The sequence below is a fragment of the Hippopotamus amphibius genome, chromosome 1 (genome assembly GCF_030028045.1).
Source record: "Hippopotamus amphibius kiboko isolate mHipAmp2 chromosome 1, mHipAmp2.hap2, whole genome shotgun sequence".
NCBI lineage: Eukaryota > Metazoa > Chordata > Mammalia > Artiodactyla > Hippopotamidae > Hippopotamus > Hippopotamus amphibius.
The window spans coordinates 30,238,527-30,264,645 of NC_080186.1; the positions used below are offsets into that span (position 1 = coordinate 30,238,527).

The window sequence follows — 26,119 nt, forward strand, 5'->3', positions numbered from 1 at the left end:
TAGTTGGCTCAATTAGGTTTAATTACCCACTCACTCTGCTTTAGAAGCTCAGGCCCTGGAGAGGTTGTCCAACTGAGGTTTCAAGCCACTGGAGGAGGCAAAGTACACATGAACACGTGAGGAGTTGCCCAAGGGATGGGTCGAACCAGGAAGGAAAATCCCAATCCAGAGGGGAGTGCCACAGGGGCAAGGGTGGTGAAACCCTACTTGTGCAGATGCCTAGAGCAACAGATGTGTGTGAGGGAGAGGCCAATTCTAGAGCTGCGATCTTTCCAAGTAGGTATCTTGCAAACGAACTGAAGGTCTGGGTGCTGAGGGGCAAAGGGGGCCTCTGGGGAATCTTGCTCTGGACCCAGCCCTGGCCTTCAGATGACTGTGCCTATGGGCAGATCAGGGCCCCCTGGCTCCCCTAGTTCTTTCCATTTGGGATATCCAATTCAGACCCTGAGGCAGCTGCTCAATTCCACCCAAATCTTGGCTATCTGGGCTTGGAGAACACAAGAGTATTAGCCACTTCTCAGTCAACTAGGGATCTCATAGAAGACAAAGGCAGACAGGATCACCAAAGACTCTTGTTCTGAAGTAGCAAGCAGGTGAAGTCACTGCTGGTCCTGGTTTCACTGTGTGCCAGGCTGCTGAGGCTTGGAGAAGGGGCAGGGCTGCAGGCCCATTCCAATTAGCCCAAGTCCTTCCTTTATGCAAATAAAAAGGCAACCTTGGTTCCACAACTTTGTCCTTAGCAGAGGTCCTGGCTTGCCCTCCTCATGTTTCCCTAGTACAGTATGTGCATGAATGGCTGACTCAACTAAGGGCAGGGCTTAGCCTGGGGTGATGCTCGTTTGGGGAAGTGGCAGCAAATGGGGGTGGGGAATGAGGTGGGGAAGGTGTTAAGAACTGGAAGACCGAACTAGTCCATAATCCTGGGCTTTAGAACAAGACACATTCAGAACAAGGGCTGGTTTTATCTTCCAACAGAATCTTTTTAATATAAAACAAAGATAAAACACATCTCAACCCTGCAATCCGCCAGCATGCCTTGCTTCTACAAGATGCATGCTAGTCCATAAGACTAAGTAGCAGGAGTCTTTAGGGGCATTTGGTTGGGAGAAAGAGAAAAAGCAGATCTCTGGGAAGCGTGGGCAAGCCCCACAGCTGAGATACGCCCCTGAACACTAGAGCAGTCCCTGTCTTTTCAGATCCTCGTACGTCTTCTTATTCACAACATTTCCACTGGAGTCTTCATACTCTTCCTAAAAGGGAAGAGGAACACCATTAGCTACGCCTCCTGGGAGAAACGCTGGAGCCAGCCTCTGGATAGCTGAGCTCACCTTGGCCTGATTCATGCCATTCATCTAAGACAGCCTTTCTCAACTGGGGCTCCGCTCTATTGCCCACAGCATCCATTAGACATCAAGAATGTTACCAATTATGATCCATCCTTGGGGATATCTGAGAAAATAGTTCACTCCAATCACTTTCTGTGTTTAAGACGAGGAACTCTGGTTAAGAGGCTCACTTAAGACATGCTTTTCAAATGGATCCCAAGAACCCTACGTTTCTACCTAAGAGGCCACGATAGAGGATGAAAGGCCAAGAAGACTGAGCTTCTCCACATCCATAACAGTGCTGCTTTTTTCTATTTTATTTATTTGGAGTTCTACATTACAGTTTGAAAAGGGCTTTGCTGCTAAAAAGGGAACACTGAAAACCACTGACCTAAAAGAGAGGAAGCAGCTACCAGACCTCACACACACATCATTCCTCATCCCTGAAATCTGTTGTTCGGGATGACCATCTCAAGACCAATAAGGATGCTTTCCACCTCCTCCCCTCAATGAGAAGATCATCTCTCATCAGATGCTCTCCTCAAAGGAGATCTAACATATGACACGGATTCTCAACTTCTTAAGCTTATGAATCCTCATGGCAGGACACAGCACAAGGCACTCCTGCTTGCCACTTCAAAATGTCAATGTGAGAATATAACCTGTCTTAAGACACAGATTTAAAGTTGGATACACTTAATATCACAAATACACTAGGTTTATAAGTCAAGAGCCAATTACAGATACTGTCACATTACACTTGCTACTGCAGTGAACCAGGGACCATCTCTCACCTCCCTTCTGCATGGGGAGGGAGCTCTGTTGCTTGATGCTATCCCCGATGCTACGTGAGCACTCACCTCAGTGTCAGGCTGCCATCGTTCGGATGCCTTCTGCAGTTTCAGCTTGGCCCACACTGCAGAACAAGAAATGATCGGCAGTCAGATAACACTGAGTATGTCTGGGTATAGTCTGATACGACATATCCCTCATTAGGATCCCCCTGAGTACCTGCCCTTGAGACTTCTGCCTGCCCCAAAAGGGAATTTTGGTTTTGGATCGCCTGTGGACAAACCTCTTGCACTGCGAAATTTACCATAATGTTTGCTTTGCTGTAAAATAAATGTTGGATCAAATATAACCAAAGACCTCTTAGAATTGAGAATTGATACTTTCAAAGGAAAGTGCTAATGTGGTACAACATATGGGAATTACTGGAAAAAGTGACCTGTCTTAAAGTTCATAATAGAAGAGAAAGAGAACACTAGATATTGTCAAATATGTCCATATAAAGTCTGATGCAGGGACGTCCCTGGTGGTCCAGTAGTTAAGACTCTGCGCTTCCAATGCAGAGGGCAAGGGTTTGATCCCTGGTCAGGGAACTAAGATCCAGCACGCCGCATAGCGGCCAAAAAAAAAATTTCTTTTTAAAAGTCTGGCGTGTAAATTTCAAAAACTTCAGAGGAAAAAAAATCTAAAAAGTGAAATATCATGGACTTCCCTGGTGGCCCAGTGGTTAAGAATCCTCCTCCCCATGCAGGGGACACGGGTTTGAGCCCCGGTCCTGGAAGATCCCACATGCCATGGAGCAATGAAGACCCAACATGACCAAAAATAAATAAATAAACTTTAAACAATAAAAAAAAGTGAAATATCATGGCCAGGGACTTCCCTGGTGGCGCAGTGGTTAAGAATCTGCCTGCCAATGTAGGGGACATGGGTTCTATCCCTGGGCCGGGAGGATCCCACATGCCGAGGAGCAACTAAGCCCATGCACCACAACTACTGAAGCCTAAGCGCCTGCAGCCCATGCTCTGCAACAAGAGGAGCCACCACACTGAGAAGCCCACACACCACAACTAAGAGTAGCCCCCACTCGCCACAACTAGAGAAAGCCCATGCGCAGCAATGAAGACCCAACACAGTCAATAAATAAATAAATTAAAAAAAAAAAATCATGGCCAAAGAGTCAGAAAGATAAGATGGCTCAACAAACAATGAAGACACTAAAACAAGAATTCTGACAGTTCAGTAACAAATTATTCCAATGAACACAAAAAGGAGAAGACATCTACAGACACCACCATAGCCTCAGAGGGAGGGATGAGACACAAAGACAGGACAGACACAAAACTAGGGAAAGAATAACTTAAACCTGTATGAATGGTGTCAGGAAGGTGCACCCAGAGAACAAAGGGCTAGGTGGAACAGATGGGAGAGGCCACTGCTAGGGAGGTAAGAGAAAATATTAATAGAGGACAGTGAAAAAGAACAATTACTTGCTTCTTCATCTTTTTTTTTTTTAATTTGGCTGCACCAGGTCTTAGTTGCCACATGTGGGCTCTTTAGTTGCAGCGTGTGAACTCTTAGTTGCAGCATGTGGGATCTAGTTCCTTGATCAGGGATTGAACCTGGGCCCCATGCATTGGTGGCATGGAGTCTTAGCCACTGGACCACCAGGGAAGTTCCTGATTTCTACATGCTTTCACATTTCCCATCAAGTAGAACAATCTCTAAACTTGACAAGATTAGAAGAAATATCCTATAGAGAAAGTTGAAGTCTAAGATGGGTGAAAAAACAGTAGATGAGACAATATATAAGAAAATGCTTAGCTCTGTGCCTGGTGTATAGGCGCTCAACTAATCATCTTTTCCATCCTTGCTAATTGCCTTAAATCAGTTGAAGTCTTCAGGCCCAGATAATATGCACATTACGAAGGAATGGAGAATTTATCACACGCCACAGCAGGGCCTTATCATATTCTTTGTCCAGGCCACTCAGGAATCCAACCCAGAGTGGTACTAAAATACCAGAGATCAGAAAGGCTGTCATGATTTTCTTAAAGCAAAAAATGGATGTAGGAAACTGGAGCAGTGAGGGAGATGCTACTCTTCAGAGGAATCTGAGAACATTTAGAAGGGACTTCCCTGGTGGCGCAGTGGTTAAGAATCCGCCTGCCAATGCAGGGGACACAGGTTCGACCCCTGGTCCGGAAAGATCCCACATGCCACGAAGCAACTAAGCCCGTGTGCCACAACTACTGAGCCTGAGCTCTAGAGCCTACAAGCCACAACTACTGAAGCCTGCACGCCAAGAGCCCATGCTCCACAATGAGAGAAGCCACTGCATTGAGAAGCCTGCAAACCACAACACCTCAACTAAAAAAAGCCTGTGCAGCAATGAAGACCCAATGCAGCCAAAATTAAAAATAAATTAAAAAATAGACAAACCCCCCCCCCCCCAAACCAAACAAACAAAAAAACATTTAAAAAGAATGGAACCACCTCTGGGTGCCAGCATGGGCTCACTAAGAGTGAGGCAAATTAACTGAAATTCCTATTTTTGATGGGATAGACGATTCAATAAAAGCTGTAGACACAGGGTATCATGATTTTAGCAAAGCGATTATTCTCACAGGCAATGTCCCTAGAGTTCATGAAAACATTCTCTCGATATTGTTATAAACAGGATGGTGATTTTGAACCTGAGGCTATTAGTTTAGTAGACTTATACCTAGTGGGTTTGACCTCTGGCTTTCTTCCACTTACACACTATGTGACCTTGAAAAATTCACCTAATTTTCCTCTTCTGGAAAATGTGGGTGACATCCTACCTCATTGGTTGTTCTGATGATTAAATGAGTATAAAAATCTCCCAATCACCTGGCATACAGCAGGCACCTGGTAAATGGTGGCTAGTAATAGTAAGATTAAACTCCAAATGAAAAGATAAAGGTGACTTTAGATCTTATGCCTCAGACTCTGCAGAGGAGCTCACAAGTGAAGCTGATGACAATGGCAGCTTTTGCTTCCTCACTGAGTACATTCCACACTGTGGTCAGACAGGCTGTAGCACTTGACCTGTATCATCTCATTTAAACTTTGAGACAACTCTCTGAAGTAAATATATCAATATTATTACCACCCATATTTGATAGATAAGGAACTAAAAGAGGTAACTTGTCCTGCGTCCCATAGCCAGTAAGTAAGCGGTGGAGCCATGACTTGGACCCTAACAGGTGGCCTTCCGGAATCTGCACTCTTAACCACCACATGAAACTATATTAGGAATGTTGTTTTGAACCAACTTTACCCTTGAAGCAGAACATATGAAAACATATAAAATTTGACAGAATCCATCAACCAAGTCCTAGGGTAAAAGATCATGACAAGACATAATGGGGGTAAAAGCTACTACGTACAAAATAAATAAGCTACACGGATACTGTACAGGCATAGAGCCGTATTTTTAAATAATTATAAATGGCATATAATCTTTAAAAATACTGAATCACTATGTTGTACACAAACCATATAATATTATAAATCAACTATACTTCAATAAAAAAAGTGAAAAAAAGATAATGGGACTCTGAAAGCAGAAAAACCACTGTTTATAAACGATGATAAGAATATTGATAGCTATAAGATTAAAGACATAATGTCTACTGAATCATTACGAGAGCAAGACATATAGAATTTACATTGCTTCAGATAAAGATATAATCATCTCCTAAAAATAACTCAACCGAATAATGCACATAAATAATAGATAATAGAAACTCGTAGTAGGAAAAAACTATTTTTGATGAAATATTAAAGTTAGAAATGTTAGAAAAAATACCTGTCTGAAAGGAATAGATTCAAGCCTTCTATATAACCCACATAAGTGAGAAATCTAACCAAAAACAAGATAACCTTTCCAGCAAAGGAGTTAAATGTAAATAGGTCAATTAATACACTGAGTGTAAAGAGCTTAATATCCCTATACAAGGATGAGTATTGATGACTGGGGTAAAAAAAAAGCCCACATCTGTTGCTAAAATTATGATAATTGGGAAAATGGTCTTAAGTCTATCACAACAGAACAAACAAGCTATCAAATAATGGGAATTTCAAAAAGAAAATGGGAGTGATCAGTAAGGTTACAATACAATATTGAGTTTATTATGTAGCCCAAACAACACAAATCAAAACATACACAAAACTGGCAGAAATGCAAGAGACAAGGCTTAATTACAACTGGAACTGTCAACATGTCCCTATCAGAATTCAAAACGAATAAATAGATGGGGATTTCCCTGGTAGCACAGTAGTTTAAGAATCTGCCTGCCAATACAGGGAACATGGGTTCGATCCCTGGTCCGGAAAGACCCCACATGCTGTGGAGCAACTAAGCCCGTGAGCCACAACTACTGAGCCCATGAGCTGCAACTACTGAAGCCTGCGCACCTAGAGCCTGTGCTCTGCAACAACAGAAGCCATTCCACTGAGAAGCCCATGCACCGTGACAAACAGTAGCCCCTGCTCATGGCAACTAGAGAAAGCACATGCACAGCAATGAAGACCCAACACAGACAAAAAATAAATAAATAAATAACATTTAATTAAAAAAAAAAAGAATACATGTAAGTATGAAATTAAAGACCTGAAAACTGCAAGAAAATTAAATAGCCTACAGGTGGAGAGATATACTTATTTTCAGGTGTACATAAATCTTTATCAAATCACTAGAGACTTCCCTGGTTACTGCAGGGATCAAGAAAAACAGGAATAAATAAAATTGAATGAAAAAACCAGTACTTTCAAAAATAATTTCTGAATTATTCTTTAAAAATCAGAAATAACCAAGTAACCTCTTTAATAAGGCTCTAAATATAACATATCAGTAATGGATATTTCCAATGGATTCCTAACAGAATGATGTCTAGTTCTAAATGCCTATATTAGAAAGAATAAAGAAACAAAAAGAAGAAAGTTCTTGACTAGCCAAAGCAATCTTGAAAAATAAAAATAGCACTAGAGGTAGCACACTCCCTGACTCCAGGCTATAATACAAAGCTACAGTAATCACAACAGTATGGTACTGGTACAAAAACAGACACCAAGATCAATGGAACAGAATAGAGAGCCCAAAATAAACTTATGCACTTAGGGTCAATGAATCTATGACTAAGGAGGCAAGAATATACGACGGGGAAAAGACAGTCTCTTCAATAAGTGGTGCTGGGAAAACTGGACAGCTACATGTAAAAGAATGAAATTAGAACATTTTCTCACATTATATACAAAAATAAACTCAAAATGGATTAAAGACCCAGACATAAGACTGGAAACCATAAAACTCGTAGAAGAAAACATATGCAGAATACTCTATGACATAAATTGCAGCAATATCTTTTTGGATCTGTCTCCTAAGCCAAAGGAAACAAAAGCAAAAATAAACAAATTAAACTTAAAAGCTTTTGCACAGCAAAGGAAACCATCAACAAAATGAAAAGACAACCTACTGAATGGGAGAAAATATTTGCAAATGATATGACTGATAAGGGGTTAATATTCAAAACACATAAACAGCTCATACAGCTTAATAGCAAAAAAAGCCAAACCACCTGGTTAAAAAATGGGCAGATCTGAAGAGACATTTTTCCAAAGAAGACATACAGACAGCTAACAGGCACAGGAAAAGATGCTTAACATCACTAATCATTAGAGAAATGCAAATCAAAACCGCGAGATATCACACCTGTCAGAATAGCTGTCATCAAAAAGACCACAGATAACAAATGCTGATGAGGATATGGAAAAAGGGAACCCTTACACTGTTAGTGGGAATGTAAATTGGTGCAGCCACTATGGAAAACAGTATGGAGGTTCCTCAAAAAACTAAAAACAGAACTACCACATGATCCAGCAATTCCACTCCTGGGTATATATCAGAAGGAAACAAAAACACTAATTCAAAAAGATACAGGCACTCTTGGGACTTTCCTGGTGGTTCAGTGGGTAGGACTCCATGCTCCCAATGCAGGGGGCTCAGGTTCAATCCTTGGTTGGGGAACTAGATCCCACATGCATGCCGCAACTAAGAGTCCACATGCTGCAACCAAGAAGATCCCATGAGCCACAACCAAGACCTGGCACAGCCAAAATAAATTAAAAAAAAAAAAAAAAAAAAAAAAGCACTCCCAACGTTCATAGCAGCATTACTTATAATAAACCAAGGTATGAAAGCAACCTAAATATCCATCAATGAATGAATGGATAAAGATGTGGTGTATACATACAATGGAGTACTACTCAGCCATAAAAAAAGAATTAAATTTTGCCATTTGCAACAACATAAATGGACCTGGAGGGCATTATGCTTAGTAAAATAAGTCAGACAGAGAAAGACAGATACTGTATGTTATCACTTATGTGTGGAATCGAGAAAAATGAAACAAACAAATGAATATAACAAAACAGAAATAGATTCACAGATACAGAGAACTAGTGGTTACCAGTGGGAAGAGGCAAGGGTTGGGAGGCAAGATAAGGATAGGGAATTAGAGGTACAAACTACAATGTACAAAATAAATAAGCTACAATATGTTGCACAACACGGGGAATATAGCCAATATTTTATAACTTTTTTTTGGCATGGTTTAAAGGATCTTTTCTTTTTCCTTCTTTTAAGCTCTTTATTGGAATATAATTGCTTTACACTGTTGTGCCAGTTTTTTTCTGTACACCAAAGTGAATCAGCTGTATCTATACATATATCCCCATATGCCCTCCCTCCTGCGACTCCCTCCCATCCTTCCTATCCCTCTAAGTCATCACCCATCATGGGGTTTGCAGAATCTTAATTCCCTGAACAGGGACTAAACCCAGGCCCTTGGTAGTGAAAGCACAAAGCCATAACCAATGGACCACCAGGGAATCCCCCAATATTTTATAACTTTAAATGGAGCATAATCTACAGAAATTTTGAATCACTATATTCTGTATCTGAAACTGATATATCAACTATACCTTAAAAAAAAAAGTAAGTTCTTGACTAAAGACTTAAAAAAGGCACAAAGAAGCAAGATTGAAGAAAGTATTAATAGTAAAAATGAAATAGTAAAACAATAAAAATACTGTTTCCTACTTTGTCCTAATAAATCAAGGAATTGCATGGGCTATGAACTAAAGAATCTTCTCAGAGTGGTCCCTTTATATGAAGAAATAATTGCTATTTAAATGTAAAGTTTGAAATGACAGAAGAGAATGTAACATGTAATCCCATTGATTTTATGACATAAATATGGTTTTGATCCCTAAATCTGACAAGCGTCTGAAAAGAAGACAAAAAACACATCTTTTATTTATGAATGTAAAAACAAAACTTCTAAAAAGAATCCTAACAGGATAAATACCTGCATTAAAAGAATATCTACCACCCAGTATGAAATAATTCAGGAATGTTGTTTTACCCAAGGCCTAATAAAAGTAGTAAAAATGTTGCCATCTTTCTTTTGCAGAATGTGATGATAAAATCATGAGCCAATCTTAAAATTAGCGTAGCTGCATCACCATGGTCTTTAAAAAAAGCATCCAGGCAAGGATGACTTATTACCTGCTTCTATTTAACAGAATACCTGGGGGCAATGCTTAGGAAAAATAAATACATGGAACAAAATTAATTAAAACATCACCTTTGTTTTTGTAGTTGGCTTGATTGTAAGCCTAAAATAATGTAAACAGATCAACTTCAAGGCACTAGAAGTAATAAACTAAATCAGGCAATTTGCAGGACATAAGAAAATACACACAATGAACTGATTTATTTATTAGTTACATGCAGCTAGAAAATACATCTAAAAATGAGACTGCATTCAAAACGCAGCATTATGATTCTGTGAAATTTCATTACTATTTTAATTCCCTCCCAACAGAGTGAAGGGCAAAAATGAAAAGAGGCTAATTGGATAATCTGATAAGATACATTTTAATTATGATTAGAAGAACTGCATATCTTGATCTGTAAATGGATAAGGAAAGACAAAGCAAGCAAGGAGTCCCCAAAGCTGACTGACTATATACAAAAAGCTCAATGAAAGACCCCTCAGAAGCCACAGGTTAAAACTCCTTTCTTCACAGTCTAACTCACTGACAATGAAAATATGACAGAGAAGAAAGAAACTAGTAAGAAAATAAGAAGTCTGTGAGGAAGATGGAAAAAGCTACCACTGCCAGGCAAACAGGAAGCCTGACTGAGGTCCCTAGGCACTTCAACAACATATTCCTGGACACATGCTGCACTTGGCTTTTTCTCCAAAAGGTATTTTGCTACTGTGTTGCTGTATATCTGCCCCATCACCTCAGAAATAAGCTTACAGAGACCATTTCTACTTTTTCCTTCCTATCTGCAGTTCTTCACACAGTAAGATCAATTCAGAAAATACACATATACCCATTCACTCAAAATCTTGCATACTGGGGAGTTCGCAGACCCCAGGTAAAAGCCATTTTATGGAGTTCCCTGGAGGTCCAGCGGTTAGGACTCCAAGCTCTCACTGCCAAGGGCCCAGGTTCAATCCCTTGTTGGGGAACTAAATCCCACAAGCCGCATGGCACGGCTGAGGGAGGAAAAACACACAAATAAAAAAGCCATTTAAACTCAGCACAGAGCTCTTCTCAAGGGAGAAAGAATCAGTATTGCTGGTTAATCCAACCCCTCAAAAAGCAGTGAATGTATGTAGGATTGAGGTAGTTTGTACATATCCACAACCTGCCACCCTAGGCCTGGACACAGCAGGGTTTTCGGGACAGTGAACTATAGGTCTGGCCTCGGGAACAGTAAATAAAGCTTACTTACGGGAGACAGCATCTTCAATCTGTGTCACGTTAGCAAAGTGGGCAGTGTTTGGGATGCCCAAACACCTCATGCCGTGAGCGTGACGCCATTCCTGGAAAAAGAGAAGCAAGAGGACAACGTGAAATGGCACTGACTGAACACAGAGCACTAACTCCATCCCAGTCATAAACCCTGCTCTGACCCTTTGCAAAAGGCTCCACCTAAAGGCAGTATTCCTTTTGTGGTTCTTGTTTGTAGACAGTTGGCTGCGTCTGACAAGAGGCAGCTACTTCAAAGCTACACTGCATTGCTTGCCTCACTGGGCAAGTTTATAAAACCTAGATCCTAGATCCAGACAAAACCCGTGTCAAGACCACAACTCTAACTGACCAGTCACCTATGGGACCCCCGCCACCAGCACGAGTAAGCATGACTGATGGCAGGTCAGCGTCATCTCTGGAAGTAAAGGAAAAGACTGTTTATCACGTATAAGCAAGGATATGAAAGAGACCAGGGAGAGATGCTGACACAGTAACAGTTTTGGCTCGGGGATGGCAAATGACATGGGCCCTGGATGCCAATTCCAATTTATTGGAGGTGGTGTTGAGAAAGATTCAGAGACTACTCAGGAGCTCAGCAAAAAAGACCCCAGGATCAATTAGTAATATGTAAGTCTGAGGGACAGAGAGAGAGGAGTTCATATAAATTTGCCATCCTTGACTACATTTAGCAAGTCTTCCATTCTGTAACATTTTCTTCCAAGTACTAAGAACCGAAGGCAGAAATAAAACAAGGGTGAATTCACTTACTGGAAAACCACCCAGATAATGCCTTCTCTCAAGAATAGCTTGATAAATGTCATCCTCTTCATTCCCTTTTTTCAAGAGGCAAAAGCCCATTTAAGACCCAAAGAAGGAGGCGGTCAGCCCTTTCTTTGGTCCTGAGTACTAGCAATAGGATAGAGAAACGGCCAAGGAATCAGAAAGATGGAAGAGAGAAATACAGAGCAAGCAAGAGAAAACTGAAAATGAGGTTCAAATAGCAGAGTGGTGGAATGCCTCCAGAAACCATCTCAGGTACTACCCAAGGCTGGCACTGGTGCCAGAGGCCAAATGCCACATGCTGGACTTTAGATCCACTCCTCCTCTGATTCTCTTAAGCTCTGGACACTAGTGACCTCTCAGGCTGCTCCTATCCTCTTCTCTAAAAGACTCATGTTTCATGCTTCAACGTTCAGGAGAAATGGCTCTGAATTCCTTACAGCAAAGTGCCGCTGGAAGGCCTTGGGACCTCGGTAGGTATAGTTTCCACAGATCTCACAGTTATAGTTGATATTTAGGCCATGAAGCTTATACAACCAGTAAGGAATGGGCTAAAAAAAAATCAGATAAAAAACAGTATTAGACTAGTGTCTTCATCTGCTTCCAAAATGGGGTATGGGGGAAAGAGGGTAGTGTTGGAACTGACTTTGCCATCCCAGCCAAGGGGCAGGTTTTTGGGGTTGTAAATGATTTCGTTCTCTTCATCTTCACTTTCACTTTCGCTGATCTGCTCTTCCTCCTCCTCTTCTCGCTCTTCTCCGGTTCTTGCCTGCTTGCGTTGCACATTTTCATGAGTGAGATGTCGCTGTTCCTAAGTCAGGCCCATAAATGAAAAGGGAAGTCAGAGAATAGTGCAAAACAAGAAGCAAAATTTCCTATTTTCCTATAACCCTTGCTGATCCCTCGCTTCCAAGGATCAGGTTTTCTTTCTTGTAGAACAAAGAGAAAGTCTTGCCTTCAAATCAGAACTCCTCATCAGCAGACCTTCCCCGATCTTAAAGGAAAAAGTCAAAGGTTTTATATAGCACTTGCCGAAGTTACTCATCCAAGGCCACAGACTATCACAGAACAATAGAGCACAGTCTTTTCTCTTCTGTCGCTAAAATATTTCCTGAACCAGTCCTTCCTTCTCCTTATCACTACTGATATCTCCCTCATCAAGATGATAGGCTTCTAACTTGCCCCGAGTCTCTCCTCATTCCAGTCCAGCTTCCACGTTGTTCCCAGATTTATCTGCTCAAAAAATCCAATCTAATGGTACACTTTGCTTAAAGAACTTTTATTGGCTTTCTGCTGCTTAAAGGACAAAGTTCAAATTTCCAACATAGCTTTCCAAATTTTTCTCTGACTACTCCCTCCCTCACAAGGCACACCCATACACACTGGCTTTCTCAGGATTTCCTTTCACAGTATTTCACCTCCATGCTTGCTGCCTCCTCTACCTGGAACATTTTTATTCCCCACTTTCTACTTAGAACACTCAATCTCCATGCATTACAGCATGTATCACATTATACTGCAGTTATTTGTAGCCCTGAGCCACAAAATGGGCTTTGCAAGGGCAAGAGGCTATGTCATATTCACTACTGTATCCAAAGATTTAGCATAATGTCTGGAAACCAACAGGTATCAATAAATGGTGAAGTAACAGTAAAGATAGTATCAGTACATAAGGAGAGCAACTTCTGGAAAAAATTTTGGCTGGAACTGGCTGAAATTCCAAAGAGAATAGTGCCACCTCCTGGCGGGGAAAGCAAAATGCTCTCAAAGGAGGGAGTAGTGGGCACACCTTGCATCAGGGGCACAAATTAGCCTTTCAGACATCTTCAGAGGACTGGCAACTTAGACTGCTGCCCACACTAGCACAATCCAAGTTCACTGTGGAGAATATAAGTATCCCCAGTACCCAATGTCCGGTTAGCTTTCTTTTATCAAAAGCAGTTGTAATAGAGGGAACCAACAGATGACTCTAGTCTCATAAGCTACTTTATGACTGGTCCTCAAACAAGGGCAGATTGAAAATGTCCATGGCAACTGACAAAGACACGTAGACTAGCTATCTGGGCAGGGGCCACCTACTTACTCAAAGTACCACGTGAGCATTTGTAAAGGGAAAGGCTCTCAGAGTGGCTGAAAACTACACAAAGCAGACACTCAGAAAGGCTGGTCTGCTGCAGGACTCCCAGAGACACTGACCATCTTCTCTGGATCAGTTCTGCCTTTTCTTCCACCTTCTCATCCCTGAGAGTCATTTCCTCCCACTCTCTCCCCTACCTTTTCTGAGATAAGCATCCTGGTCAGGTTAGGCTTTTTTCTACCTGCAACCCCCACTTCAGCTTCTTCTTGAAAGATCATTCAAGCAACAGCTCACAGCCAGCTCTGTACCAGTAACCTCCTAGCCCTGATAAGTTTCTCACAATTCTGTGAACATGTAAGCAATGCCTTTTCAGAATAAATCACACCTGAAAAGCTGCTGTGAGTAGCCTTTCTCTTACTTGCCTTTTGAGTGTCTGCTTCTTGGGTCACCCCTGGGTATATTCTGGAGCTCAGGGAAAGAAACTGGACACTATACTGAGAGGGAAGTCTCTTCTCTCTGCCTATCTTCATGGGATCAGACAACCTTGGGAATATCACCTAACAGCAGACACCTAAGAACAGAACAGGACCTCAATTAAGGGCCAAGTACACTAGGAGAACATAATTTTCTGCTGAAGTAGTTTGATACTTTTTCCCTTGCAATCCTAAAAAAATATCCCACAAATTCATTTACAGCCCTCAGCAGAATCAGTTACTCACCCCAAGAATCTCTACATATTCGTAGATCTGGGCTTCTAGGAAAGCAATGTCTTTGTTCCTCTCAGTGTCTCTGAAAATAAGAAACAAACTGTATCACTTAAGGGTTCTTCTACCCAGAGCCATGTTTCCTATATCTGGGTACATTAAAAATTACAAGCACATGAGAAATACCACATTGTGAAAGCAAACACTGTTCAGCTCAGGACTTGCTGATAGAAGTACTGTTATTTTGTTTTTTGTTTTTTTTCTTTTTTAAAATTATTTTTATTTTTTTGGCTGTGCCACGTGCTTCCGGGATCTTTGTTCCCCAACCAGGGATTGAACCCATGTCCCCTGCAGCGGAAGCACAGAGTTCTAACCACTGGACTGCCAGAGAAGTCCCCGAGATTATTTCTTAGAATGTATGGAAGCTTCCTCTTTGACCTCATTCTAGAGGGTGAAAGATATATCAAGGTATTTAAATTTCCATCATTCTAATATACAAAGGAAATGTGCTACAGAAGAGCAAGCTCTGGAACAGGCAGACCTGGGCCCAAATCCTGACCCTGCTACTTAGTAACTGTGAGATAACAGACACATTCTATAATTTTTCTAAGTCCTTATCTGCAAAAAATCAAGACAACAAATACTTTTCAGGGTTGTTTTGAGAATTAGGAAAACCACATATAAAAAATACCCTGTACAAGCATTTGGCTCAAGAATAGGTTCAACTGTCATTAGCAAAAATGCAGTCAGAAAAATATTTTTGAATCTATTTAGCCTCTATAACCTACAGAGGTAACAAAAGGTACCTGGAGCACAGTTTCAACTTTACAGATGTCACCCACTCTGTCACCTGAATACAGACTGTCCTTGGTTTATAATAACAATGAGAGCACTCTGCCATTAGCAGAGAAAAAGAGCAGACTGGAACTCAATGGATCAATAGTGGTGATAAAACAGGCTTTAAAATTTGTTGTGGTACGAATCCTGCATGGGAATAAAAATTTTAAACTGTAAGCAGAGGTGCCCCCCCAGCCACTCACCGCTTGGTGCCCTTTGACTTGGGATTTTTGGCAAACAGGGAGGTGTCGAGTGACTCCAAGGACTTTCCTTTGGTGCTGAATAGCCTCTGGGCTCGCTCTTCTAGGGTCCTAAGGTGACACAAGAGGCAAAGGATTTCAGGATTACTTTAACATATAGCTTTGCTTATCTCTGCAGTGTGGGGTGACAGAAACAATGGCATCAGAGGCGCTCAGAAAACTGTGAAACACACAGTAAATGAGACAGTTCTGACAAAAAACCAGTCTCTTACCCGCCACACTTCAGGCCTAAAGCTAAGAGTGCAGATTTCAATCTGTCCAGACCCAGGGAGGCCAACTCCTATATAAAAGAGACAAGTTACAATTTTATATAAATAGACTTGGAGAAACAACAAATGCTCAAACCTAGGCCTTTGCGGGCTGGCGTGTGGGTGTCCCTCAAGCTGTGGCAAGACCACACATTCCACAGCCAATCTCCTAGCAGTATGCCCCAACTCTCCAAAGAGTCCTTGGTGGTTAAGTTCACATGTAACCATACTGGTAGTGTTCCATTACCTCCACTATAACTTAAGATGATTAGAATTTTTAGTTCACAGTTTCCAAAGAAGTTGGATAAGCATTTTATTCTTTTCATCTTTCCACATTCTTTGTAGATGCCCCAATAATTGCTGTCTTATCATGATAAGTCTGCGGCATTAAAAACAGGAGATCGAGTGATCCCTCTGAGGAGTGAATACGCTAGACCAGCACAGTGGCTAAAGAAAACATACCTCCCAGGAGGAGAATGCAGAAAGGTCAAGATGGGCTCCGGCATGGGTCAGGGCACTGCTTGTCTCTTTCTGGAAAGAACAATATGATGTTTACTAATACCCAGGTTTAGAATGAAGGCAAGGGAGTGGTCTAAATCACAGGCACACCTCGGAGATACTGCAGGTTTAGTTCTAGACCACCACAGTAAAACAAGTATCGCAATAAAGCAAGTCACATGATTTTTTTTTCTTGTGCTTGTAAAAGCTATGTTTACACTATACTATAGTCTGTTTAAGTGCACAATAGCATGCCTAAAAAAATAATGCATATGCCTTAGTTAAAAAATACTTTGCCTAAAAAATGCTAACCACCATCTGAGCCTGCAGTGAGTCTTGGTAGTAACAAAGATCACTGGTCACTGACCACCACAACAAAATGAAAAACGGCATTAACAGACTGCCTTGACAAAGGGCTGCTGCAGAGCTTCCATTTGTTAAAAAACACACCATCTGAGACGTGCAAGAAAGCAAAGTGCAGTAAGATGAGATGTGCACGTACCAGGTGCTCTTTGCCCCATACACACATGTATGAATAAGAATAAATGCCTACAAGAAAAGAGAAAAAAAACCCACCCCCCCCCCAAACACAAACAAAAAAACCCAAAAAAAACCCCCAAAACAAAAAACCCAAAACCAGCAATCCCCCCACAATATGGACACCAAGGGGGGAAAGCGGGGGTGGTGGCAGGGATGAATTGGGAGATTGAGATTGCCATATATACATTACTAATAAGAAAACTAATACCAAATTGTACACTTTAAATATATGTGGTTTATTATGTCAATTATATCTCAATAGAAGTTCTTAGAAAAAAAAATTGGTTCCTTTATCACAACATCACAAATATGTAGGCACAAGCCTAATATTATGTTCACAATTTCCACATGGAAAACTAAACAAAACTAATTGCTGATGTATAGAAAACATAAGTAAATGCACAGATGAAGCAAAACCAAAAACAAAACCAAAAACCCCCACAAAAAACAGATGGTCCAATTCTCCCAGAGATTTCAACAAAACTCAAGTTTGCCCACAGGAATGAAAATACATAGCAAAGATTTCTAGCACATATTTATATCAGTTTTTGGACAGTAAGAACCACACAACAGTAATGCCATGGTTGGTGAAAATCCTGGGCCCAGCCGGTGGCAAGTGGGCCCTGACAAATCTCTTTCCAAAGTACACAGAGAAAACCCAGCATACTTGGCAGAGAATACCTCAGGGCCACAACTGATCCCAAGGGATCAGCATGTCATACCCTAAAGCAGAGGCTCAAGATTAAAGTATAATAATTAGTTTACTTCCCTGGCATGTCCTCTACCCACACCTCCACTGAAGCTCACCGGCCATCCAGGAAAAGTACCATTCTCCCACTTCTTCTCAAACTCATTCTGAATTTTCCCAAAAAGTTCATTCTGATCTTGGAGAGGCTTCACTCTATCCGTGTAATCCTGAAGGTACTCAAGCAGCATCTCCAGATATCTACAGAGGAATAAGTAATACAGAGACAGTAAGATTTCTATTTTTGATATACTGTTATGCCCCATAAAACATACTTATAATTCTAGTGATACTAGTCTTCTTAAGTAATAATACTACTTTAAAAAATGAGCTTGTAATTGGATTTCTCCTAAAATGTCATCTCAGTTCTGGCTTTTCCTATCTTCTTTCATCCTCATGATACAATTCCAAATACTATTAAAGTCTTAACTCGTATATAAAAGATTTTAGGTAAAAAGAAAATGAGAAAAAGAGAGGGAGGTAGAGTGCAGATTACTAGATGGGGCGTAACAACACAAACAAAACTTAACATCTATACATCAGACCCAGGCACCTCACTTCAGTCACGATCTGAGAAAGTTTAATTTTTTCCCATTCAACTCCAAAGATGTAGGCACCTGGGTGGGAGACTTCCTTCTACAATGAGACAAAATTAAGAACAGTATGGGCCTGCGCTTCTCAGGTGGCACAGTGGTTAAGAATCTGCCTGCCAATACAGGGGACATGGGTTCAATCCCTGCTGGGAAGATCCCACATGCCGTGGAGCAACTAAGCCCGTGTGCCACAACTACTGAGCCTGCACTCTAGATCCCGCAAGTCACGACTATTGAAACTATGTGCCACAACTACTGAAGCCTGTGTGCCTAGAGCCTGTGCTCTGCAACAAGAAGCCACCACAATGAGAAGCACCACAATGAAGATAGCCCCCACTCTCTGCAACTAGAGAAAGCCCACGTGCAGCAATGAAGATCCAATGCAGCAAATATTAAAAAAAAAAAAAAAACAAAAAAACAAACCAGTATGGGCCTAAGATCACAGATGTGCCCACAGACACACATTTTTCCAGAGCCAGAGTATTATAAATGTTTTAAAACCATGTTATTCAAAATTCTAATCCTCCAATAAACCTGGAAGTCATTCATGTATGCCTTCCACGCAATAAAATTCAAAACTGCCCACAAACCTTCTCACTAAACAATCTTCTAGTCAAATCCAGTAGAGGCTTAGAAGCTAGTAAGGCCTACCTCTTATACTCTGCATTCTTTCTTTCTTTAGGAATGTCAAATAACTGGTCAAAGATAGACAGGTAAGTGATATAATCCAGCTTCTGGAAAGAGAAAAGAAATGACAAGAGATTCAGTTAGGTGTTTGCACCAAGTTACAATATAATCTTCAACAAATAAGATCAAAGTTGAGTGCTGCCTAACAAAGTAACAAGTCCCAGCTCATTTTAGCTTTTATCCCCCCCATCATTTAATTCCTACACTAACTGTTAATTCCACTGGACTGAGTAGAATACCAGACGCATAATTAACTCTGTGAAATAAAGATCAAGTCAATAAACCATTAGCTAAAAGAAACATCTGTTGAACATTACCCCATACCAGGCACTTGTTTAAAAACTGACACCCACTATATCCTAAAATAAGGTCCCGGAAGGTGCCATCTGTTCACTCATTCAATCACTTATTGAGTATCTTTGGATCAAGTACATGGATATAGATGAGAACAAAACAGATACAGGACTGTACTCATGGAACCTGAAGTTTAGTCACAACTTTTGGGACATGTCCTCCCAATCCCAAGAGGAATTTCATCATATACTTTCTTGTGACCTTCCTGAGACTGTCACATTAAATCTCATCTCTTATGGTAAGTTATTTTTTAATATCTTTTTAAAGATATTAAATAGCCCTTCCCAAAAAAAAAAAAAAAAAAATAGCCCTTCCTGGCAGATTATGTTTTTGTATCTTTCATGCACCTACTATGTGTGCCTAACACAGAAGCTTGATGTGTATTGGTGAGTTTAAACAATTTTTTTATTTTTACAAAAGCAAAATAAGTTTGTTGTATTACTAAAGTAAAATTTATTAGTAAGTAAAATATGCTTATTGTATTCACTGTAGAAACCAGACTTTCATTTTGAAAACTCCTGCATTACAAGAAAGCACATGGCCTCTTTAATGTTTACATAACAGTTCCAGAACACAAGACACTCCAATTGTTTCATGTCTAGTAGTCCCATCCCAGTGTCCTGACCCACCCCTAGAATGAGAGCCACTCTCCCCTCTCCTGGATCTTACCTCAGAGGCCTTCAGGTTAATGTATTTGAGGTAACAGTCATGGAGATCAAGGTAACGACCATATCCCTCTTCATCTGTGAACTCCACCAAATCTGAAGGAATCGGGTATCGATGATTCAGATACTAAAGACCACTTTCTTGGACTACAAGTGAGCTGCACTGTTTCATAATGCAGCCCTCCATCCAAATATCCTCCCTCTACTCACAAAGTGAATACACCCCAGTTTTCCAGGCCAGAGAATTTGAGCTGGGCTAGAACAAAATGAATATTTTGTCCAAGGCCGATTTAGGATGACAATCTACTCCAGACTTTTCTCTAGTCTAGCAAAGAGAATATCAGCAAGAGAACCTGGCTATAAATTTCTCTGGGGGACTTCCCTGGTGGTCCAGTGGTTAAGAATCTATCTGCCAATGCAGGGGACACAGGTTCGATCCCTGGGCTGGGAAGATCCTACGTGTCACGGAGAAAGTAAGTCCATGCGCCACAAATACTGAGCCCATGCACAACTACTGAAGCCCAGACACCCTAGAGGCCACGTTCTGCAACTACTGAAGCCCATGTGCCTAGAGCCTGTGCTCTGCAATGAGAAGCTACTGCAATGAGAAGCCTGTGCACCGCAAGGAAGAGTAGCCCCTGCTTGCCACAACTAGAGAAAGCCTATGTGCAGCAATCAAGATCCAAGGCAGCCAGAAATAAATACATACGTATATATATATATACACATACATATACATATAAATAAATTAAAAAAAAAGTTTCCCTGGGGCACTTTCCAGGGCTCTGAGGGCAAATCTGACCTCTGTCATTAACCTGTACTTCTGCTAGTGTTGGACAGAAACATCAAACCCTACTTACTTTGTGCCTCTTCACTTGGATTCTCTCGAGCCTTCAGGAGCTCCTCAAATTCTACTGACATTGGTACACAAATCTGATGAGAAAAAGAGAAAAGCTCAGGTGGATTTTTCAGCATAAAAGTTGCAATATCACAGAATGAAATGGGCTACATAGAAAGTTGGATTTTTAACAATTTATTTGGCCTTGATTTTTCATTAGGAGTTTACTTCTGTTTTCTAATTATCTTGCTTTTTCCTTGTCTTGTTTGCATTGTTTAACTAAAAATTGCTAAAATAATACATGCTCACAAAAATTCAAATACACACAAAGACAAAATGAAAAAACATCAATAATTTAATAATTCTCCTGCCAGGCACTTCCCTGGCGGTCCGGTGGTTAAGACGCCACGCTTCCAATACAGGGGGTGTGGGTTTAATCATCCCTGGTTGGGGAACTAAATTCCCACATACCGAGTGGTGCGGCTTAGTGGGGGTGGGGTGGAGTTTCCTGCGAGTAGGTAACCACTGTCAACAGACCTTTTTTAAAATGTCAGCCATTCCCAAACTTTGCTGCACATTAGAATCACCTGGGAGAGAGCTAAACAATCCTGATACACTTGATACCAATTAAATCAGAAGTGAGGAGAGGTATCAGTACCTTTTAAACACCCCCAGACCCAAATGCACAGCAAAATTTGGAAACCACTGCTCTATGTATTTATATATATGTATCTGTGCAAGCTCATACAGGCAAGTGAAAGATTATTATTTCGTTTCTCACAAAATAATTGGACTTATTTTTTTCCTCCTTAGTATATCCTGGGCATCCTTCCAATCATTTATTTAACCATTCATTCCTCATTACCTTTCTACCAGGGCTGGGATAAGGTTAACACATCAGAAATGGTACTCACGTCTTCTCTCTTGGTTAGCAAAAGACTTAATGCTCTACCCTCCAAAGAGGGTGAGGAGACATTCATGTACTTCCACTTAACTTCAATAAATAGCCTCTCCTGTCTGGTATTTTCAGTCTCTTCATTTTTCCATCTGCTTCTTTAAATACATCCACCTTCCTATCTTTCTTATGATCCTCCTGCTTCTCCTCTCCTTTTTCCTGCCAGTCTTTCAAATGCATGTTAAACACTCCACACTAATGTTTCCCCATTATCCATGTGTGCCCATGATCAGATTTCCACTCCCACTGCTTCAACAGAACAGCAATCCTAGCAATTACCAATCAACAACAGCTGATACCTGTGACTTCCTTTCTGAAACTCATTTGCTGAGCTTCTGTAAGACATTGCCGTTTGACCTGTCATGGAAGGCTCCCCAGGCTCCTTTTCAGTTAAGTACCTTACTGTGAATGTGACCCAAGGCACACAGAAGCTGACAGTCTCCTTTCACACTATCTCTTCCTCCCAGAACTCTATGATTCATGGCTTCAACCATCAAGTCCATGTGATAATTCTCAAGCCCCAGAAACCTAACTTCAATTGCTCAAGGGATACTTCTACCTAGATATAGTATCAGCTGAAAATCTATACACATAAAAATTTACTTCCACTGAAAATGGGTTCTCTCTTTCTTCCTTATTTCTATCAAGGGAAAAAACAACTTTTCAGTTACACAGTCATACAAGCTCAGAGTAATAACTGACCCATCTCCCTCCACTTCTACAGCCATGCCTTACTCCCTCTTCCCCTAGAATTCCTTTGGCCAGCTGTGCAAGATGTTTAATGGGTTCTTAATAACTGAGATGTAATCCCTGCTCCTCATAATTTTACAACATAGTAGGGCAGACATTTACTGTCATAAAATATGACAGGATCATAAAGAAAGGAAGGGTTAACTGGGGGAGTGAGGTACACTAAGAAGGAATTTTCATGAAACAGCTGGGCTCTGGGCTGAATCATGAAGGGGTAATGATCACTGGAAGTGCGTAAAGCCTCTCTGGGTTAGCTGGATCCTCTAGGTAGCAGATTTCAAGACAGAGTTTGAAGGGTAAGTGGTTTATTGGGGGGTATTACCCATAAAAGATAAAAAGGATAGAGCAGGATGGGGTAGGGAATGCCTAGACCATGATGCAGACAGGACAAAATCTTGACCAACCCAGTGAGGAGCTCTGGAGAAAAGATTATTCACTAGAAGAGTCTCACACTGGGCAGAAATAACCAGCCTGTTGTGCCCCCACTGTGCTCAGTCACTGGGTGGGGGCTGCCCAGGAAGAGAATGGCCTTAGCTTAAAGTTGAGGGAGATCCTGAAAGCACTGGAGTTGCAGGATGTCACCTGACTATGCTGCGTGCAGCTAACTGATAAGTTCTTTTTTGAAGGGATATCTGAGTGGCAATCTCCATTTTCCTTACACATTTCCTTTGTGTGCTCTTTGGACAGGTTTGGAGAAAATACTTTCTGAGATCATACCTCATTTGGGTGCTTCCGGTGGAATTCCTTTATTTGTTTCAGTCTATTATAGAATTCAGCAAACTCATTGGGTCCTGAAATGGCATTGAGCTCCTCCTTTCGTAACCTGCAATTTCAGAAAAAATCCAGAGAACACACAGCACAAAGTCAGTCTTTTAACCACGGTTCCTCAAAAGCAATAATTCCTGGACTGGATGTGACTGTCACTTACCCATCCTTATCATCATACAAATCCCTCAGATTCCCACTGACTTCCATATACCTCTGAAAGGCAAACACAAACCTATCAGAATGAAGCAATCTGTACAACTGAGACCCAAGCAATCAACAAGGGCTCTTTAGTCAAAGCCCAGGGAAAGAGATGTGGTGTTAAAAGTTCCTATGCTTTCTGGTACCCTTAACTGACAGCACTGGTTGCTACTTAGTTTTTAAAACAGGTCATTCTGAAGATTACCTAAGTGATGTGACTTGAGGGGTAGCAGAGAATTCCTATATTAACTTTCCCTAGAGGAGTCATAAAAGAGAGCCATATAAGAGAGTCACCCACCAGTTCCCATCTAAGACCCTCAAAGATAAAAGGGTTGTCCAAGATGATTTTCACTACCTCAGAAGGCTTGACTGAGGAGTGCACAGGGTATGCAAAAACATCACACAACTTCCTTTGGATTCAAACTCAGGATGGTACAAGTACACAGTCCCTTCTGCAAAACTTCTGGGACCAGATTTGTTTTAGAATTTGGAATTTTTTAGTTCAGGAAGGTACTACATGCAATATCCCAAGTAGAATCTGGAACACATATTAATCGTTCTGTAGTGAAACTTATGCATTTATTAAATGGGATAAAGACCACAAAAAGCCTCTAATCTGTTCAGATCAAGTCAGATTTTTGCCACCAAATAATTACCACAACAAACAAACAAAAAACCTTTTGTTTTCAGAGTATTTCAGATTTGGGAATTCAGGGGCTTGTAATACTAAATATCTCCCTCAAATTAGAAACTCTGATTAGGTCTTTCATTCTTTTCTCAACAGATTTCAAACATGCAAGAACAGAGAGCACGGTGTAACGAACCTCCATTTACCTACCACTTCGCATTAACATCAAAATGTATCAACATTTTGATTTTGATTAGCTTTCGAAAAGTAAGAAGTTGAACTATTACTAGAAAAATGCAGTATGGTAGCCAAAAACACTTCAGATGCTTCAACACAGCGTTGTGGGAGGAAAACACTAATACACAACATTTTCCTTGAGGGAGAAGGGACAGTACCTTCTAAGCCTGAATCATGAACTCCTCATAACTACTCTTTGCACATCCATGGGATACAAGATGCTGTAACGGGCATCTTTCCGAAAAATTAAGAATCAGTAAGAGTTCCCCATTCGGAGAAGCGACCAGGATGGTTAAGCCCCCTCAGGTGTGGCAGCGCGCAGACACCTGGCAGGCATACGTACAAACAAACCCTCGACTGGCCACTGCGGTAACCCTTGTCCAGGGCTCCAGGTGACACCCCGCGCCCCCCTCCCCTCTTCCAGCCCATCGCGACCCAAAGAGAGGCGGACAGCGGGTCACTCACATCCTGCATGGCCCGAGTGCGGTGGTCAGAATTGATCTGGTCCCGGAGCTGAAGAAAGGCAAGCAGTGACACAGACGCTGTTAGTCGGAGTTCTGGAGTTGGGAAGGCCGCCCGGGGGCGGAGCTAACCCGCCCAGGTCTTAGCGGCCCAAGCAGAGAGGCTTCTGGGCGACGGCCCCCGGGGAAGGTTCCCTGGGCCAGAGCTCGGGGAGGCAGCCCCGAGAGGGACTGGGCGCGGGGCGGGTCTGAGGACTGATGAAAGCTCTCCGAGGCGGAACGCGGGCACGGGGCCCACTCTCAGGGGAGGGCCCGTGCCCAGGCCCCACTCACCGTGGACTTCTTAGTGAGCATCTCTTTAGCCATGACGTCCATGAGCCGTTCCTTCTCCTCATGATAGCGCCGCTGCTGCTCCAGGATCGTCTCCATCTTTCCTCCTCCGCCGCCACCGCCGCCGCCGCCGCAACTCAAGCCAGACCACCGACCCGGCCGGAAACAACTCCTGCCGCCTTGCGCGCCCGCGTCCCCTCGCTGCGCGTCCGGCGGCACCACAGTTCCGCGGCTGCCGGAAGTTCCTCGGGGACTCGAGGAAAATGAGCACCGCAGGAGATCCAGTCAGTCCTGTGGAGACGGCTGCAGTGCCCCCTGCTGGCCGGGGGTGTGTGTGGCGCGAGGCCGTACGATTTGCAGGTGCCTCTAGGGGGCACACAGAAATCCACCGGCCTGGCGGTGAAGAAGCTGACCTGGCTTCCCGCGGCTTCCCCCCGCCCGGCGGCCCAGCCGGTAGGGACGTGGACTGAGTAGTTGGAGAGCACGGATGGGAGCTGGGGAACCGGAACTTGAGTCTCTAGCTGTTCGTGTGACCTTTGGCAAAGCTTTTCCCTTCTCGGGACATCAGTGTCCTTGTCAGTAAAACGGGAATGATAGCAGGTTTCTTTTTTTCTTTTCTTTCCTTCCTCTCCTTCCCTCCCTCCCTCCCTTTCTCTTTTTCTTTCTTTTTTGATACGTGGAAACAACTTAATTGTCTGTCAGCAGGGATCTGGTTAAATAAAATATGGTACATTCAAGCAGTAAAATGCTATACAGCTGTAAAAAAAAAATAAAGCAAGTCAATATGTCCACTTCTAGGTGGAGAAATGAAAACGTATGTCCATATGTTCAGACGTTCATAACAGCATTACTCATTATCAACAAAAACAAGGCGCAACCCTCAAAGCCATTAGCTGGTAAATGTACAAACCAAATGTGGTATATCCCTACAATGGAATATTATTCAGCAATAAAGGAATGTTACAATATGGATGAACCATGAAAACATCATGCTAA

General features: G+C 41.9%; 1 protein-coding gene across 3 annotated transcripts; it reads right to left on the reverse strand.

Moving 5' to 3' along the window:
- Positions 1-942: 942 nt before the first annotated feature.
- On the reverse strand, positions 943-25,407 carry SF3A3 (splicing factor 3a subunit 3). 3 transcript variants are annotated; one of them, XR_009048791.1, is made up of 18 exons: positions 25,127-25,333; positions 24,798-24,845; positions 23,430-23,482; positions 23,219-23,324; positions 20,819-20,891; positions 19,963-20,054; positions 18,904-18,986; positions 17,722-17,860; positions 16,339-16,407; positions 15,841-15,908; positions 15,572-15,679; positions 14,547-14,616; positions 12,397-12,561; positions 12,191-12,301; positions 10,951-11,041; positions 3,481-3,552; positions 2,186-2,241; positions 1,174-1,250 (listed from the first exon to the last, which is right to left on the reverse strand). XR_009048791.1 is itself a non-coding variant. In XM_057705819.1 (17 exons), the coding sequence occupies exons 1-17, from the start codon at positions 25,220-25,222 to the stop codon at positions 1,173-1,175; spliced, it is 1,506 nt and encodes a 501-aa protein (XP_057561802.1). In that variant the 5' UTR covers positions 25,223-25,407; the 3' UTR covers positions 943-1,172. The 3 variants fall into 3 exon arrangements, 2 of the variants coding, with proteins under 2 accessions (XP_057561802.1, XP_057561813.1); XM_057705819.1 differs by lacking the exon at positions 3,481-3,552 and having other exon boundaries at positions 943-1,250; positions 25,127-25,407; XM_057705830.1 differs by lacking the exons at positions 3,481-3,552; positions 23,430-23,482 and having other exon boundaries at positions 943-1,250; positions 25,127-25,315.
- Between the last annotated feature and the right edge of the window lie 712 nt (positions 25,408-26,119).

Coding starts and splice junctions, on each gene's coding strand:
- SF3A3 (XM_057705819.1), bottom strand. CDS start 25,222: ATGGAGACGATCCTGGAGCAGCAGCGGCGCTATCATGAGGAGAAGGAA. Junction 24,846..25,126: donor TGCTCACTAAGAAGTCCACG/GTGAGTGGGGCC, acceptor GCCTTTCTTCAG/CTCCGGGACCAGATCAATTC. Junction 1,251..2,185: donor GATGGCAGCCTGACACTGAG/GTGAGTGCTCAC, acceptor CTTCCCTTTTAG/GAAGAGTATGAAGACTCCAG.